Genomic DNA, 19,865 nt, shown 5'->3' on the forward strand with positions numbered 1-19,865 from the left:
TAGAAGTATCTTCCACATCTCATACACCATGATGATGGTCAACTCCTGCCTCATATCCATCCTTTGGGTGCCCCCAATGCTCACAAGTGGGTCATACTGATGCCTGCACCCACCAAGTGTGTCCCACCACCGCCTCTGGTAGTAAACTGTGTCATAACAAACCCAGGGTGCCTAAATCAGGAGCTATAGGAAGTTATCTGGAATGCAAGTGTTGGCTTTAGGTGCTGAGTGCAAGATCTACCACTAAGAAATGCTCTTTGGCCCAAATATAATTAGAATGGGCATATGGGCATGACATGCAGGATTTAAGGAAGGCTCTATCTGAGGAAGTTATTTATAAGCCTAAATCCTACCATTAAAATTACATTCTCTAGGAGTGTATACCTATCAGTGAGTGTAGTGTCTGTCCAGTGTCTTAGCTTGGGAAGGGTTCACTTCCTGGAAAGCATTAGTGGGTGGGTGTGAGAAGGTAGAAGAATCTACATGAGAGAACACCATGCATCTGAATTCTAAGGATATTCTGGGTCACTGTTGCTGGGTATATGGAGGTTCCTTTTTATGTGGATTCAGGTTTCCTTTATTGATGGAATGCTTTCTAGTTTTAAATATTGTTAACTTTGTGGGGGTTTTTTTGAAAACTCCAATTATATTTATTTATTTAGGTTTTCTTTATCCATCTTCTTTATTAATCTTTCTCTCATTGTTTTTACTTTTTGCATTTTATTTTGCATTTATTTCTTTTTTTAATTTAAATTCAATTAGCCACGGTATAGTACATCATTAATTTTTGATATAATGTTCAGTGATTCATTAGTTGAATATTGTCTTCTTTCATTCTTTTTCAATGCCTCTTGTAGTTCAGCTGAATTTATTCTGTCTTGAAATCTTGTAACAATCTTTATTTCTGAGATGACCTTTAACTTTTTCTTTGATTTTTTTCTGTCCACCTCTTATTTCAGGTCTTCCTGGATTTTTGGCTACTTATGTGCTGAGTTTTTAAATTTCTGATTCAAGGTATTTTTTTATCTGTTAAAATCTTTGTTTACAGATGTTTATTTAATTAAAGTTGCAGGTGTTGTATTTCCCTTCTCCCTGACAAGATGTTTCTGGTGGGAGATTTTTTTTCACAGAAATGTTTCCATTTTCATTCATTCTGTTTTCTTTAATAGTAGTTTTACATTGAAGTTGTCTAATATTTTTTCATTAACTTTCTAACATCTTGTTTTAATGGACCAGCAGAGACAGTTTTATGCTCAAATTGTTCTAGGCTTTGGCCACTGGGAACTCTTTAAGGTTGTTTCCTGTTTCCCATTCTTTGACTTTATAACATTTCCTTACTTTCTGACCCTAAAAGATACTCCAGTGTCATCTTGTATTTTCTAAGCCTAGTTCTAGAATCAGCCATTTCTCCAAGAAGCCTTGGTCCATTTATTGGAGAATGGTAATAAAAACCAAGATCTGGGCTCCTGGTGTGCTTATTGCTACTGAGTTATCACTGTTCCCAGGCATAGCCAGGAAATATACACATGTGTAACTAATCCATGTATACACTCGTCTATTTTACTTCTGCATCTCTCTGTATATATATTGAGCTGAATGAGGGTTCATATTGATGTCTCTGACTCGAATCCAGTATCCCCAGGGCTCATCTAGCCTTCCATTTTGCTTATTTGTAACTTCTTCTCTCTTACAGTTAGAAACAAGGCTCCCATCATCCCCGGTTATTTACTTATTTGTCCAATCTTATATATTATCTTATATACATCTTATATACATGTAAAGTCATTTTAGAATTTTTACGCAGGGGTGCCTGGGTGGCTCAGTCGGTTAAGTGTCCCTTTCTTGATTTTGGCTCAGATCATGATCTCAGGATCATGGGCTAGGCATGAGGCCTGCTTGGGATTCTCTCTCTCCCTCTCCCTCTTTCCCTGCCCCCTGCTCATGCACGCTTTCTCTCTCTCTCTAAAAAAAAAAAAAAAAAAAAGAATTGTTTACCCATACCCTGTGAGAAACAAATTTACCAGAGATCTGCTCTCTGAAAAACCAAATGAAAGAGCTACTTGCCAGTTACCCATATGAAAATGACATACTAGAAATAAACTTCTATTTTGTGAAACCCATGAGATTAGCCTCAGTTCTAAGGTAATCAAATGAGGAAGCAAGAGTTAGAAGCTATGTAGCCTGTAGGATGTGAACAATTTGGGGGTATAATAGGGCAATCAAAGAGAGTGGAAGGGAGTTGAAAAAGCCAAAGCCACTGCTGATAAATGAGTTTATTTGTCAAGGATTTGCTCTTGCCCAGCCCTCAGTGTGAACAGACTGGTGTCCTGCTGGGAGGTTAGGGTTTAGACCTCATGCAAAGATTTCCTGCAAGACAGAAAGGTTATATACTCAGAGGCTAAGGGAACTCTGAGGAACAAGCATTCATTCCCAAGCTTAATATTACCCATCCCCACCAAACGCCCGACCTGAGTACTTTATGTAACACCAAGAATTGTACACTTCTGGGGTGGGGAGGTGGGTTTGGTTCATTGAACAGAGAAATGTAGAGATTTGGGGCCTGGCTGGGCCAAAAGGATTCATTGAAAGGTCTGACTATGGAGGCAACGATTAGAAATTTGGACAAAAATTGGGAAGAGAGCAAACAATTGAGTAATATAATGAAGACAACATAGGCATTGATTATATAATGAAAGAAACAATGTGCCCCAAGCTGGTGTCTTAGTTTATTTGCCACTGAACTGCTGTCCAGGCTTAGGGGATATTATCATCCACTATTTTTGTGCCTAGGATTTGGGGTGCCTCAGTCTTCTGTTTATGAATAACAGCATCTGAGAATCAGTGAAGACCCATGCCCAAGCACACCTCCCAACTCACTTTATTTTTCCAACAGATGTTTCCACAATAGGTCCAGCAGCATGTGTAATTTTTGTTTGTACATTTAAGGGCTCTAGAGCACTTCTTGGTACATTCAATGACACTTGGCTCTCCCCAGCACTCCTCAATGAACATTTCATCCCCTGTAATTGACATGAGATAGAAAGAGGCTGACAGGGGCCACATAGCCAAGGTGGGAAGAGAAGTCCTTCATAAGCTGAACAGCCCCTTCTAGAATCCTAGCCCCACCCAGGTATCCATCTGCCTTATGAGAAAATCCCTGTTGAGCCTCCTCGTTACATCTTCACAGATCTCTGCCTTCTCTGCTCCCACAGGCCTCTGGGCCCTCGTCAAGCCTCCTAGATATAGGATTCAGCATAACCCCCCCCCCACACACACACACTCATGTGTCCTCCTATAAAATCTACATTTCTGTAATAGGAGACCTCAGGGCCCAAGGCAGCCTCTAGCCTCATTACTATACCTACTTCCTAGTGTGGGAAGCCAGCCCAGGGAGAATAAGGAACAGATTCTCTCCCTTTTTCTTCTCTTTCTTGTTGACCCTGCCTTTAAGAACAGCTTCTCACCAAATTTTTCTCTTTCTCACCCATTTTCTTGGCACCCTCCACTGATTCCATTTTCTCATCATATGGCCCTCAACTTTGCCCCACTAGAGACACATCTCATGTCTCTTTTCTATCTTTTCACATTCTAAAAGATCTGCCACTGAAACTAAGGGTATATATTAAGAAATCCCCCTATAGTACTCATCGAAGTACACACAGCTAAGACACAGAGCTTCTGGAGATATGGAAAGATATGGTAGCCTGACATGGAAAAATAATATGTCTTTATAACTAATTGAATATATATAAAAGGTGACAGGTACCCATTGCCACTTTCAAGGTTGGAAGAAGAAGCATTGAAGGACCTCAACTTGGACATTCCTTAGATCTCTGTGCATAAAAAAAGTCTCTGAAACTTTAATAGGTGACCCAGGGAAGGTGGGTCCTGAGTCCTGAGTCAGATGTGCCAGACACAATACCCCTTCGCTTGTCCAGGAACAAGCACAGTACCCCCAGGACATAGCACCCCCACCCCCAGGCTAATCACTTACAGCTGTATTTTTCCTTCATCACTCCCAGCACAGACAGTAGCTCCATACAGAGGAATGTCACGAGTTGAGGTGTCCAGAGCTTCATGATGCTGACTGTATGTGTCTGAATATATACTGTCAGGATGTTTATCCCCTTTCCAGTTGCTGCTGGAAATCGAGAGATATAAACAGAGTTGTGAAGCAAGAAGAAGCGCTTATAGAAATTCTTTACTCTTTGTCTACTTATTCTTCCTTGCCCCCCACCCACCCAACAACAGGCACACACCTAAGCTGAACACTGGCTTTGCTAAAAGGTTTCTCTGCATCTCACACTTCATGCTTTCCTTTTATAGAAAAAAAATTATTTTAAAAATGTGTTGCCTTCCCTTGATGAAAAGATAATTCAAATCCAGCTGATAAAATACTTAAAACATAAAAAAGTACAAAGAAGACAATGAAATATTTCTAGCACCCCCACTATGTTGGACTATGTTATTCTGTCTTCTATATGTGCACATAAAACTGAAATCATACCAGGCTTGCTGTCTATATCTTGACTTTTTATTTAAAAATGTGTAACATGATATTCGGGGCGCCTGAGTGGCTCAGTCAGTTAAGCATCCGACTCTTGATTTCTGCTCAGGTCATGATTTCGGGGTCGTGAGATTGAGCCCTGTGTCGGGCTCTGTGCTGAGCTTGGAGCCTGCTTAAGATTCTCTCTCTTCTGCTCCTCCCCCACCCCCCGGCTTGCATGCTCTCATTCTCTCTCTCTCTAAAAGAAAATTTTAATTAAAAAATTTTTTAAATAATAAAAATATGTAACATGATATTAAAATTAAAGTTTTGGCCAAGACCTTTGGATAGCCCCTAAAATGAGCTTGTGAGACGAGTCAACTTAAGATTTAAAGAAAATCTGCTCAAAAATCACCTGCAAAAAATACGTCAAGTACCTGGCCATTTTCCACATTTAAAACAAGTCAGGATTTTAAGAGTCACCAACCCCTTTTTCGTCATCTTTCTCTCTTGTTTTTAAAGAATGTTGTGCTCTTTTAATTCCAAGTCACTAGAAAGGCTTTAAGAATACCTCCCATAGAGCTTTATATGTGCCCCAAGGTTTTGTGGAGACATAGGCAGATGTCTGAGTCACACCAGAGAAACAAAGGGTAGGAGGCTGGCTGAAGTGACTTATGGCCACAGCAAGAGGCTAAGCCTCCGCTATGGCATTTGATAAGGCAATGTATGCAAGAAAGCCAGTGTGGATTTGCACTAGATTCATGTCAGGCAGGCTACCTGGGAAGGCCATGGGACCTCAGCAGAAGGAAGTAGGAAGTGACTGGTCAGATGCCTAGGGTCTGGGAAAAGTGTCAGAAAGGAGGTGGGTTCAGCCGTATCAAGACAACCACAGGTAAGAAACTTCCATAAGTTGGGGTTGGGGGAAGACTCAAAGAACCCATGAAACCACCACCAACAGAGTCAACTATAAGGAATACTAAGCCCAGAAAGCACAAAGCACAAAAGTACAATACTCCCTGCCAGAAAGAACTGTCCTGACCTCCTCATCTCTTCTCCCTTGTCCACTTCCAAAATGTCACTTAGCCATCTGCAGGAGGAGAGGAAAACTGGTCACTCTCTTCCCCAATTGCAGGTTTCTAGGTGTGGCGGAAGCCACGATTTTAATTCAATTTTAGTATTTTGACTATTGCCTGGGCTTAGACTTTTTTTTAATATATTCTAAGTTTAGGCAGTGTCTAGAAAATTGAAGTTCTATACCCAAGCTCTCATACAGAGGCAGGAAAAGAAGTCACTTTAATGAGTAAATTTAAATGAGACAAAGGGCAAACTTTTCAACAGATTATCAGTAACACTCCCTGTGAATATTTTCCCAATATGCTAGTTACACATATCATTCAAATGGTCCCATTGATCATAAGACATCTGAAAATTTATAATTTCTCTTCTTCAGAAAAAAAAAAATCAATAGGCACCAACTTGCAACTAAAATTCAGTTAAATCTGGTATTAGCTTCAGAGCACAAATGTAGAGATCTAGAAGTGCTGAGTAAAGGGTACTGCCTATTTCAAACCCTACATAGCTGTTGCCAGTTTTCTTCTCCATTAAGACTGGTTTATTGTGCCCATCTTGTCTCACCATAAAAAGGAAATTCTCTCCCACTTGTTACCACACTGAAGACTGTCAGTATTGTGTAGAACAGAGAACAAAATATCGGCACTGGAGTCAGAGAGACCTGGGTTTGAAACCCAACCCCAACGCACTGAGCTTAATTTAAGTTTTGGGATTGGTCTACTACCTAATTTCTCAGAGCCTCAGCTTCCCCACCTGTAACATGGGGGCAATGTTAGAATCCACATTGCAAATGTTGAGTCTATGAAGCACCAAGCATAGGGTCTGGCACACAGAATGTGCAAAACAAATGGCCGTTATTGTTGTTATTTTTAGGCTCAGACTCTTTTCTTCTCTAGAGGAGTGAATGTTCATCTCATTAACTTTATTGTGGTCTTTTCTTTAAAAAAAAAAATTTTAACCTATTTGAAATTAATTCTGGTGAGTAAGTGGGGGCCCATATTTCACTCATCTGTCCTCAATTTATTCATCCCACAAATACTTATATTTAATGACTACTATAAGCCACTCTTTCAAACACTGAGGATACAGTAACGAACAAAATTACAAAAAATGCCTGTCCTTGTAAAGCTTACATTCTAGTACAAGGGACAGAAAATAAACAAGATATATAAAAGAAATACATAATAATAGATGGATATCAATGTGAAAGAGGAAAGATAAGAGAGGGTCAAGGACCTGGAACACAGAATATGTAAAATAAGTGCTAACTGTTATTTTAGGCAGCTCACTAGTGATGAGATTCAGGGTTCTGAAGGAAGAGGTTATCTACTGTTCCCCCAAATTTTCAGTCCTCTCCCCACTTCTCTCTCACTCCCAGTCTGGTGCTTCACACTCCCGAGGCCAAACAGAAGGACAGATAAAGGAAACAAAGATAAAAGAGAAGTCTGGATACTATGAATTATATAGTCACAGGAGAGTAATTGTCTCTTTCCTGGCAAGTGACCAATTTTCCCTCAAAATCTTTATTTTTGCTTCCACATTTTCAACAAAGCAGAAGATAACCTACATACATTGGTTGAAATCTCTTCAAATGCTCAAAAATAGACACAATATGTAGAGACGTTCCCAAAGGTGCAAAACTCTTTAGAAGGGCTAACTTATTCTCTTCCTTGGCATATGTGAAAAGTTAGAAAATAAGAAAATAAAATTTGAGGCATGTGGACCATTAGATGAGTTGTCTTTAACTTTTTAAGAACTATTCTTTGGAAATAATTCCAAAGTTACAAGTAAGAATAGTACCAAGAGCATCTGTATACCATTTGCTTAGGATCACCTATTTTAAGAATTTATCCATAATTACCTCCTCTTTCTCTCCCCTCCTCCATCTTACATATATATATTTCATATATATTTATATATTATATTTTTATGAACAACTTGAGAGTAAATATCACATATCATGGCTCTTATTTAGGAATAATATTTCAGTGAGTATTATAGTAGGGACATTCTCTTACATGATCATAGTGCAATTAATCAATTTCATTAAATTTAACAGTGGTAAAATATACTTTTCTGTATTTACCTAAGCTACCATCAGTTTTCCATTTTATAAATTCACCCAATAACATCCTTTGTCTCTTATGACACTGAAATTTTTGAAGAATACAGCCAAACTTTTTTTTAGTTGAACATTCCTCATTTTGTGATTTGTCTGAAATTTCTTCATGATTAGACAGACTCAGGTTATACATTCTCAGTGGGAATACCTAGGTAGGCATTACATAGTGTCCTTCTCAGGATATCACATGTGAAGGGACACAGTGTTCATCTACGTCATCTTTCTCTCTCTTTCTCTTGGTTTCTCCATTTTTTTAAGATTTTATTTATTTATTTGAGGGGCACCTGGGTGGCTCAGTCATTAAGCATCTGCCTTCTGCTCAGGTCATGATCCCAGGGTCTGGGATCGAGTCCCCATCAGGCTCCCTGCTCCGCAGGAGGCCTGCTTCTCCCTCTCCCAGTCCCCCTGCTTGTGTTCCCTCTCTCACTGTTTCTCTCTGTCAAATAAATAAATACATAAATAAATACATAAATAAATCTCTTTTTTACAAATTTTATTTATTTATTTGAGAGAGAGAGAGAGCATGACAGGGTGAGAGGGCAAGAGGGAGAGAGAAGGAGGGGGCAGACTCCCCACTGAGCAGGGATCCTGTCACAGGGCTCAATCCCAGGACCCCGAGCTCATGACCTGAGCCAAAGGTAGATGCTTAACCGACTGAGCCACCCAAGTGCCCCTTGGTTTCTCCATTTGAACAACAAAGATAAGAATCTCTTCCATACAGGGATAGTGTTGGCATGCTCTGGAGCATGATTTGGACAGGGAACTCATCCAACCAAGCCACAAACAAGTGTTTGCTGGTTCCCACTTCTAGCCCCAGGACTCTGACCTCTACCTACCTCTGAAGATGTTCAAGTTGGAAGTTCTGGTAATTATTTGGCTGGTGGATCTTCTTCCTGGCTTCTGGGAACCACAGAGCCCCTGCACAGGGCAGATGATGAACAGAACAGATTTTAAAGACTCAGAATATAATCATGGTCCTGGCTGTGGCAGATCTGTGAGTTCTGCCCCAAGCTATAGTTGGGTACATTCAGAACATTATCACTGAATTCCTATTCAAAGAGTACTTCCTTTTTTCTTTTTTTGCAGCAGAGAATATAGTCTGAAACAGAACACTGTGGAATTGCAGGAGACTCCTCTCCACCAACACATACATTTCTGGAAGTCTGGGCGATTGTGGAGGTGGGAGAGGATTTATGTATCTATTTTTCTCCAGCATCCGTGTGAAGACTTTGTAAAGCCCCATCCATCCTTGATACTAATTTCTCCATTGCTAGCATTAGCCTACATCTACCTTATCACCAACATCTTGTGGCTTTTGTGCTGATAAGAAGAGAGAGGTCTACCAAGAGAGCTTGCAAAAGGCTACATAACATAAAGATTTAAAACGCAAACTTAAGCTGGATCCAAATCCTAGCTCCCACTTAACTTTGGGCAAGTCACTAACCCTCTCTGTGCCTCAATTTCCTTATATGCTAAATGGGGATAATAACAGCACTTTCCTCATAAGGTTTTTGTGAGGGTTCCATGAGTGATTATCTGTTAAGCACTTAGAGCCAATGTCTGGCATAGAGGTCATGCTATGTTTGTTAAATAAACAAAAGAAACACTTACCCAATGGAGTGTCAAGAATTATTCAGTTTAAAACCAATATTATTCAGCCATCAGAAAGGATGAATACCCAACTTTTACATCAACGTGGATGGGACTGGAGGAGATTATGCTAAGTGAAATAAGTCAAGCAGAGAAAGTCAATTATCATATGGTTTCACTTATTTGTGGAACATAAGGAATAGCATGGAGGACATTAGGAGAAGGAAGGGAAAAATGAAGGGGGGAAATCAGAGGGAGAGATGAACCATGAGAGACTATGGACTCTGAGAAACAAACAGGGTTTTAGAGGGGAAGGGGGAGGGGGGATTGGTTAGCCCAGTGATGGGCATTAAGGAGGGCACGTACTGCATGGAGCACTGGGTGTTATACACAAACAATGAATCATGGATCACCACATCAAAAACTAATGATGTATTGTATGGTGACTAACATAACATAATAAAATTAAAAAAAAAAATTCACTATGTGTCGTATATTTAACATGTATTAACTAATACATACTCTCAATGATATTATGAGTTTAGTCCTACTATTATTCCTATTTTACAGATGCAGAAACTGAGGCACAGAAGAGTTAAGCAACTTGCCCAGGGCCACACAGCTAGTAAGTGCCAGGTACAGGATTTAAAAGGAAGTGAGTTTAGAACCATGTATGTCAGATGGTCAAGCCTGCAGATTCTCTTGGGACTGCAAGCCATGATATTCCTTGGACCCATTGCCCATCACCAAGATTACTCTCTCCAGGTGCGTTTACAATACTAGTTGATGAGCATAGTGGGGAGGGGAACTCCAGGGGCCAAGCTGAGTATGGATAGCACTGGGTAAGTCCTGGCTTAAAGTATTCCCAGAGTGGCTTAGCTAGAATGGAAAGAATGGAGAGCAAGAAAGAAGCAAACGTTATGGATTGTCCAAACTTCTTTTTTTCCTCTAGGTCTGTTTCCTTGTCTCTCCCCACTTTACAACATATCCTTGGCCTTCACCTCTTTGTAAGGGCTCTCATCACTTCATCCCATTTACTTCATCCTGTAGAAAAAAATGGTTTCTTTCTAGAATACCATTTGTGCTTATGTACTACTAAAAGAGGACCTCATGCTTAATGCATATACCTTGCAAAAATTTTTAAATGACAGAGAAATTTAAAAGCTACTGTTAATTTTGTCATCCTGTGCTAACATTTTTGTGTACATCCACCTATTATCTATATATAGATATAGAGATAGATGACCAAAAAAGCTATAAGGCACATAGAAAATAAATGGGAAACTGACAGAAGTAAGTCCCTCCTTATCAATAATTACTCTAAATGAAAATGGGTTAAACTATCCAATCAAAAGTCAGATTGGTGGAATAAATAAAAAAGCATGATCCAACCATATGTTGTCTACAAGACACTTGCGGGCGCCTGGGTGGCTCAGTTGGTTAAGCGACTACCTTCGGCTCAGGTCATGATCCTGGAGTCCCGGGATGGAGTCCCATATCGGGCTCCTTTTTCAGCAGGGGGTCTGCTTCTCCCTCTGACCCTCCCCCCTCTCATGTGCTCTCTCATTCTCTCTCTCAAATAAATAAAAAAATTCTTAAAAAAAAAAAAAAAAGACATTTGCTTTAGGTCCAAAGACACAAATAGATTGAAAGTAAAAGGATGGAAAAACATATTCCATACCAATAGTAGTCAAAAGAGAGCAGGAGTGCCTATACTATCAGACCAAATAGACCTTAAATAAAGATTACAAGGGACAATGGACATTGTGTATTTATTTTATTTTTTTATTATGTTATGTTAGTCACCATACAGTACATCATTAGTTTTTGATGTAGTGTTCCATGGTTCATTGTTTGCTTATAACACCCAGTGCTCCATGCAATACGTGCCCTCCTTAATACCCATCACTGGGCTAACCCATCCCCCACCCCTTTCCCCTCTAAAATCCTCAGTTTGATTCCTCTCATGGTTCATCTCCCCCTCCGATTCCCCCCCCCTTCATTTTTCCCTTCCTTCTCCTAATGTCCTCCATGCTATTTCTTATGTTCCACAAGTAAGTGAAACCATATGATAATTGACTTTCTCTGCCTGACTTCTTTCACTAAGCATAATCTCCTCCAGTCCCATCCATGTTGATGCAAAAGTTAGGTATTCATCCTTTCTGATGGCTGAGGAATAGTCCATTGTATATATGGATCACATCTTCTTTATCCATTCATCTGTTGAAGGGCATCTCAGCTCTTTCCACAGTTTGGCTACAGTGGACATTGCTGCTATGAACATTGGGGTGCACATGGCCCTTCTTTTCATATATCTTTGAGATAAATACTCAGTAGTGCAATTGCTGGGTCACAGGGTATCTCTATTTTTAATTTTTTGAGGAAACTTCACACTGTTTTCCAAAGTGGCTGTACCAACTTGCATTCCCATCAGGGAAATTCAAATCAAAACTACATTGAAATACCACCTTACACCAGTTAGAATGGCAAAAATTGAGAAGGCAAGAAACAACAAATGTTGGAGAGGTTGTGGAGAAAGGGAAACCCTCTTACACTGTTGGTGGGAAAGGACATTGTATGTTAATAAAAGGTTCGATACAACAAGAATTGTATAATTACAACTATAATCACTCATGTACCTAATGACAATCATCAAAATATATGAAGCCTAAACTGACACAATGGAAAAGTAGATAGTTCTACAATAATAATCGGAGACTTCAATACCCCCTCTCAATAATAGACCAACTAGGCAGAAGATAAGTAAGGAAATAGAGTATTTAAACAACACAATAAAACAATTAGATCTAACAAACATATCGAGAATATTCAATGCAACAATAGCACACACATTCTTCTCAAGTGCACATGGGACACTCTCTGGGAGAGACCATATGTTATACCACAAATCAAGTCTCAAGAGATTTTAAAAGATAAATATTATCTAACCACAATGGGTTGAAATTAAAAACCATAAGTAAAACTGTAAAATCCATGAAGTTGTGGAAATTAAACAACACACTCTTAAAAAAACCAATGGATCAAAGAAATCATAAGGAAAATTAGAAAATACTTAGAGGGGCACCTGGGTGGCTCAGTCGTTAAGCGTCTGCCTTCGGCTCAGGTCATGATCCCAGAGTCCTGGGATCGAGCCCCGCATCGGGCTCCCCGCTCTGCGGGAAGCCTGCTTCTCCCTTTCCCACTCCCCCTGCTTGTGTTCCCTCTCTCGCTGTGTCTCTCTCTGTCAAATAAATAAATAAAATCTTAAAAAAAAAAAAGAAAATACTTAGAGTTGAATTAAAACTGAAATACAATATATCAAAATGTATGTGACACAGCAAAAAGAATGCTAACAGAAACTGACAGCTATAAATGTTTATATTTAAAAACAAGAGGTGTTGGCAAAGATGTGGAGAAAGGGGAACCCTCTTACACTGTTGGTGCAGCTACTCTGGAAAACAGCATGGAGATTCCTCAAAAAATTAAAAATAGAACTACCCTACCATGCAGCAGTTGCACTACTAGGTATTTACCCAAAGAATATAAAAATACTAATTCAAAGGTATATATGCACCCCAATGTTTATAGCAGCATTGTCTACAATAACCAAATGTGGAAACAGCCCAAGTGTCCATTGATGAGTGAATAGATAAAGAAGAGGTGGTATATATGTATATATGTACACACACAGAGTAATATTACTCATCCATAAAAAAGAATGCAATCTTGCATGGATGGAGATAGAGAGTATCATGCTAAGTGAAATAAGTCAGTTAGAGAAAGACAATATATAATTTCACTTATATGTGGAATTTAAGAAACAAAACAGGGGTGCATGACTGGCTCAGTCAGTGGAGCGTGCAACTCTTGATCTCATGGTTGTGAGTTCAAGCTCCACGTTGTGTGTAGAGATCACTTAAAAAAATAAAATATTTTTTAAAAAGAAAGAAGCAAAATAAGTGAGCAAAGCGGAAAAAGAGAGAGAAAAACAAGAAACCAAGAAACAGACTCTTAACTATAGAAAACAAACTAATGGTTACCAGACGGGAGGTGGACAAGGAGATGGGTTAAATAGGTAATGTTTAGACTGATGAATCACTGACCTCTATCTCTGAAACCAATAATACATTATATGTTAATTAATTGAATTTAAATTTTAAAAAGTAAAAAAAATAAAAATAAAAATATATAAATAAAAATTCTCCCCCTCCCAAAAAAATAGGTAATGGGTATTAAGGAGGGCACTTGTCATGATGAGCACTGGGTGTTGTATGTAAGTGATGACTCACTAAATTCTATACCTGAAACTAATATTACACTGTATATTAACTAACTGGGATTTAAATTAAAATGTGGAGGAAAAAACAAGAAAGATTTCAATGAACAACTTAACTTTATAACTTGAACTAGAAAAAGAACAAACTAACCCAAAGCTAGCACAAAGAAGGAAATAGTAACAATTAAGCACAGATCAACAAAATAGAAAAACAATAAAGAAAATCAATGAAGCCAAAAGCTGGTTCTTTGAAAAAAATCAATAAAATTGACATTTAACTAGATGGACTAAGGGGCGAAAAGTAACTATGCAAGTTAATAACATCAGAAATGAAAGTAAGGACATTACTACTGATTGCAATTGTATGCCAACAACAGGATAACCTAAACGAAATAGACACATTCTTAGAAACACAAACCCTACCAAGACTAAGTCATGCAGTATGGAAAATCTGGATATACTTATAACTAATTAAAAAATTTAATCAGTAATTAAAAATCTCAGCAAAACTCTCCACCAAAGAAAAGTTCTAGACCTTAACAAAATACTATCAAACTGAATTAAACAGTGTATTAAAAGGATTATACATCATGATCAAGTTAAATTTATTCCTGAAATGTAAAGGTAGTTCAATATATGAAAATCAATCAATATAATATACCATATTAACAGAATGACGGGAGGAAAAACAACATGATCATCTCAATTGATGTAGAAAAAGCATTCAACAAATTTCAACACCCTTTCATAATAAAAACAAACTAGGAATAGAAAAACACTACCTTGATATAATAAAAGCCATATATGAAAAACCCACAGCAAATATCATATTCAGTGGTGAAAGAAAGCATTTCCTCTAAGATTAGGAAGAAGAGAAGGATGCCTGCTTTTACCACTTCTATTCAACATAGTACTGGAAGTTCTAGCTAGAACAGTTAGAAAAGGAAAAGAAATAAAAGTCATCCAAACTGAAAAAGAAGTCAACCTAGCTCTGTATGCATATTATAGGATCTTATATGTAGAGAATCCTAAAGATTTCACACAAAGAAAAATCTGTTAGAGCTAATAAATGAATTCAGAAAAGTAGCAGGATACAAAGTCAACACACAAAAATCAGGTGCATTTCTATATACTAACAACGAACAACCTGAAAAGGAGATTATGAAAAAAATTTCCATTTATGATATCATCAAAAAGAATAAAACATTCAGGAATTAACTTAACCAAGGAGATGAAAGACTTGTAAAATGAAAACTACAAAACATTGCTGAAAGAAATTGAAGACATAAATAAATGGAAATACATCCAATGTTTTTAGATGGGAGGAATTAATATTAAGATGTCAATACTACTTAAAGTGATCTGCAGATTCAATGCAATCCCTTTTAAAATCCCAATGATGTTTTTGCATAAATAGAAAAACCCATACTAAAATATGTATGGTATCCCAAAGGGACTCCAAATAGCCAAAATAATCTTGAAAAAGAAGAATAAAGCTGGAGGGCTTACAGTTCTTGATTTCAAAGCTTAATACAGAGCTTCAGTGATTAAAACAGTGTGATACTGGATCCAATGGAATAGAATGAAGAGCCCAGAAATAAACCTTTGAATGTAGAGTCAATGATTTTTTGACAAATCTGCCAAGACCAGTCAATGGGGAAAGGACAGTGTTTTCAACACATGGTGCTAGGAAAACTACATATTCAGCTGCAAGTGAATGACATTGGACCTTCACCTAATACCATATAAAAATCAAATCAGAATGGATCAAAGACATAAATGTAAGACCTAAAACTACAAAACTCTTACAGGAAAACCCAGGGAAAATCTTAGTGTCATTGGATTTAGCAGTGATTTCTTGGATACAGCAAGAGAGACACAGGTAAAAGAAAAAATAAACAAATTGAAAATTTTTAAATTTTGTGCATCAAAAGACACTATCAACAGAGTAAAAAGACTACCCATGGAATGGGAGAAAATATTTGTAAACCATACATCTGATAAAGAATTAATATCCAGAATATAGACACAGCTCCTAAAACTCAACATCAAAAAAACAAACAACTAGATTTAAAAATAGTCAAAGACTGGAATAAACATTTCTCCAGAGAAGATGTGCAAAAGGCCAACAAGCACATGAAAATATGCTCCACATTACTAATCATTATGGAAATGCAAATCAAAACTTCAATGAGATACCATCTCACACCCATTAGGATGGCTACTATCAAAACAAAAAAACAAGTATTAACAAGGATGTGGAGATGTGAGACCTTGTACAGTGTTGATGGGAATGAATGTACAATGGTGCAGCTTCTGTAGAAAACAGTATGGCAGTACCATAAGCATTTTTCATAGAGCTGGAACAAACAATCCTAAAATTTGCATGGAACCAGAAAGACCCCGAATAGCCAAATTAATGTTGAAAAAGAAAACCAGAGCTGGAAGCATCACGATTCCAGACTTCAAGCTGTATTACAAAGCTGTAATCATCAAGACAGTATGGTACTGGCACAAAAACAGACACATAGATCAACAAAACAGAATAGAGAACCCAGAAATGAACCCTCAACTCTATGGTCAACTAATCTTTGACAAAGCAGGAAAGAATATCCAATGGAAAAAATACAGCCTCTTCAACAAATGGTGTTGGGGGAATTGGACAGCCACATGCAGAAGAATGAAACTGGACCATTTCCTGACACCATACACAAAAATAGACTCAAAATGGATGAAAGACCTAAATGTGAGACAGGAATCTATCAAAATTCTAGAGGACAACACAGGCAGCAACCTCTTTGACCTCGGCCACAGCAACTTCTTGCTAAACATGTCTCCAAGAGAAACAAAAGCAAAAATGAACTATTGGGTCTTCATCAAGATAAAAAATCTTTTGCATAGCAAAGGAGAGAGTCAACAGAACTAAAAGGCAACCTACGGAATGGGAGAAGATATCTGCAAATGACATATCAGATAAAGGGCTAGTATTCAAAATCTATAAAGAACTTATCTCACTCAACACCCAACAAATAAAAAATCTACTCAAGAAATGGGCAGAAGACATGAACAGGCATTTCTCCACAGAAGACACAAATGGCCAACAGACACATGAAAAATGCTCAACATCACTCAGCATCAGGGAAATACAAATCAAAACCACAGTGAGATACCACCTCATACCAGTCAGAATGGCTAAAATTAACAACTCAAGAAACAACAGATGTTGGCTAGGATGTGGAGAAAGGGGAACCCTCTTATACTATTGGTGGGAATGCAAACTGGTGCAGCCACTCTGGAAAACAGTATGGAGGTTCCTCGAAAAGTTAGAAGTAGAACTTTCTCAGGACCCAGCAATCGCACTAGTAGGTATTTATCCAAAGGATACAAACATAGTGATTCGAAGGGGCGCATGCACCTCAATATTTATAGCAGCAATGTCCACAATAGCCAAAATATAGAAAGAGCCCAAGATGTCCATCAACAGATGAATGGATAAACAAGATGTGGTATGTATTTACAGTGGAATATTACTCAACTATCAAAAAGAATGAAATCTTGCCATTTGCAATGACCTGGATAGAATTAGAGGGTATTATGCTAAGTGAAATAAGTCAGTCAGAGGAAGATAAAGGATAGGATTTCGCTCATATGTGGATTTTAAGAAACAAGACAGATGAACAGAGGGGAAGGGAAGGAAAAATAAAATAAGATGAAAATTGAGGGCACCTGGGTGGCTCAGTTGGTTAAGCATCTGCCTCTGGCTCAGGTCATGATCCCAGGATCCTGGGATCAAGTCCTGCATCAGGGTCCCTGCTCAGTGGGGAGCCTGCCTCTCCCTCTCCTTCTGCCCCTCCCCCGCTTGTTCTCTCTCTCTCTCTCCTTCTCTCTCTTGCTTTCTTTCTCAAATAAATAAAATCTTAAAAAAAAAAAAAGAAAAGAAAATTGAGAGGGAGGCAAACCATAAGACATTGAACTCTAGGAAACAAAGTGAGGGTTGCTGGAGGGGAAGTGGGTGAGGGATGGAGTAACTGGGTGATGGGCATTAAAGATGGCACTTGATGTAATTAGACTGGGTGTTATATGCAACTGATGAATCACTAAATTCTACCTCTGAAACTAATAGAAACAAACAAACAAACAAAAAACCATACAGATCAACAAGGAAAGCAAATAAATCAATCCATAACTCATAGCCGCAGTCTAGTGAGGAAATAGCGAATGCTACAAATTTCAAGCAATCTGTGAGCAAAGATATAAAACACTCAAATCCAGCAGATTCGGATTAGTACTGTTGGAGTCCCTAGAGATTCAGGGTGAAAATTCGTAAGGGAAAACCTCACTGAAATGGAGTTGGGAGGCCACCAGGGGGAGCTCTCACACCATACTAATCGTCCTCAATTGCAGACCCAACAGGACATGTTCCTTGCAAATGGATCACACCTTACTTAGCTACTTAGTACTTTGTGGTTACAGCAAGAGACAGAAAGGTTTTCCTCCTCCCCTGGCAATAGCCCAGCCAATAAGAGACTATCACAACTCAGGCAATAAAAAGCCCATTCTACTTGGAACTCCCAGTTAATTCCCATTTTACTCTATAAAGGAGCATTCCTCTCCTTTGATCTCTGGACTTGCCTATGGTTCTGCCAAAGCTAGTTTGCCCTGAATTGCAATTCTCTGCTATTCCCAAATTAACCCATTTTTGCTGGTAAAATAGTTGATGGTTTTATTTTTAAGGTTAACAGCAGAGACATACACACACAGACTGCAGATACTGTATGGAAATGAGGAGATAGGAGCAGAAGGCTTAGCATAGAACACAGGTAAAATCACCCTCACAAAATGAAAGTCTCAAAATGAATGGAGGAATACCCAGGGCAAGGCTGACACCTGGTAGATGAGATCTCTGGTTCCTGAAAAAGTGTAAGGAAGGGATTGGAAAGTAGGAGGGATGCAAACAGGCAGACATGGGAAGACACCACTTCTTAGGGAATGCATGGTGGTATGGAAAGGGAAGGTCCTTTGGAGACTTAGTGGCAACGGGCAAGAATGAAGCAAGAGGCGATATCAGTGGGTCTTTAGGGCCCAAACACTTCATTGCATAGGTTACTCATTTCCAGAAGAAATGGTCTGATTGGGCCCATTCTCATTTATACCATTTGCATTTGATGATGGACTGGACTCTATGCACATCCCATTTTAAGACTTCATAGGTCAGATAATTCCTAACTTCTGATGGAAAATTCCAGTTGTAGAGTGACTCGATGTCCCATGGTCAGGCATGCAGTCTTTTACCAGGGTCCACTAGCAAGTAGAGAGCTGCTTCTCAAATGGAAAGCACCCATCAACAGAAGAGGACAAGGCCTGACCTCAATAATCCAAGTGTGTGTTCTGTGATTCTCCTACTTGGACATGCAATGGTTCTATCAGCATCCTAATCTACCACAGACACTTTGAATAAAATGCATATGCTAGGTGCTAAGACCCAGCTGGCAGGCAACTTTCAACACATCCTGGGCTTACTGCAGAATCTTTTTGTAATCTGAGTCTCACTCAAAACTAGCAGCCTTCCATTCCCCAAGGAAATAGATGAAAAGAGAATGCCCAAAAGTGGCCGATATTATCCGCAAAATCCAAAGAGGCCCACCACACGTTGTGTCTTTCTAAACGGTAAGCAATACAAGGTGCAGAAACTTGTCTCCTGTCTCAAAAGACTGTCCCCATCAGCCCCAGGCCACTAGATCTCTGGAAATTCACCAATATGGAAAGTCTGAGATATCATCAGGTGTATCTCCTACACTCTGGCACGCACATGGTAAAGCACTTAGGATACCTACTATTTCCCCATGGCCAGTTGGCACAATGTAAATAACCTGAAAGCGCAGCATGATGTCCTGTGGGATATTCAGTGATCAAAGTCTCTTCAAGCGCTATTATGTCACAGGGCCGAGGAGATGACTTCATCCTGAATAAGAGAGTGAAGTTGTGAGCTGAGTCTCTACATGTGAGAGAGCTACTTCTGATGATCAAGAAGAGGGGTTGGGAAGAGAGAATTTGCTAGGAGCATGGTTGGAGCATGAGAGGAGAACAATTACTGTAGGAACCCGACAACCGTGAGGCCGTGTGTTTGTCATAGACAGACCAGCTTGATCAACGAATCTCTGCAGGCTGGGACTTGGCTTTTTGAACACCCAAATCATGGCATAATTTACGTTAGCTCCCTCCTCTGCCTCCATGAGAGTCAATATCTTGCAGGGGTTCCCATTCCTCCTCTCAACCTACCATAGGGGCACACAGCTGTTCCATAGCACAGAACATGGAGT

The 19,865-nt window shown here is 38.9% G+C and overlaps 1 protein-coding gene across 5 annotated transcripts in view; it reads right to left on the reverse strand.

The window, feature by feature from the left end:
* Positions 1-2,220: 2,220 nt before the first annotated feature.
* LOC118011538 (protein WFDC11-like) overlaps positions 2,221-19,865 on the reverse strand; it is a 122,581-nt gene continuing 104,936 nt past the window's right edge. Inside the window, exons 1-5 of one of the 5 annotated variants that reach the window (XM_035006418.1) lie at positions 19,380-19,501; positions 8,516-8,597; positions 3,995-4,138; positions 2,878-3,020; positions 2,221-2,367 (exon numbers count right to left, since the gene is read on the reverse strand). In XM_035006418.1, the coding sequence (XP_034862309.1) occupies positions 2,353-2,367; positions 2,878-3,020; positions 3,995-4,138; positions 8,516-8,597; positions 19,380-19,430 (435 nt within the window). In that variant the 5' untranslated portion in view covers positions 19,431-19,501 and the 3' untranslated portion in view covers positions 2,221-2,352. Of the gene's footprint in view, positions 2,368-2,877; positions 3,021-3,994; positions 4,142-8,515; positions 8,598-19,379; positions 19,502-19,865 lie in introns of those variants that run through there. The other 4 variants (XM_035006417.1, XM_035006420.1, XM_035006419.1 and 1 more) reach the window with 4 other exon arrangements.

Source organism: Mirounga leonina, unplaced genomic scaffold (genome assembly GCF_011800145.1).
Source record: "Mirounga leonina isolate KUSES-001 unplaced genomic scaffold, KU_Mleo_1.0 Mir_150, whole genome shotgun sequence".
Lineage (NCBI taxonomy): Eukaryota > Metazoa > Chordata > Mammalia > Carnivora > Phocidae > Mirounga > Mirounga leonina.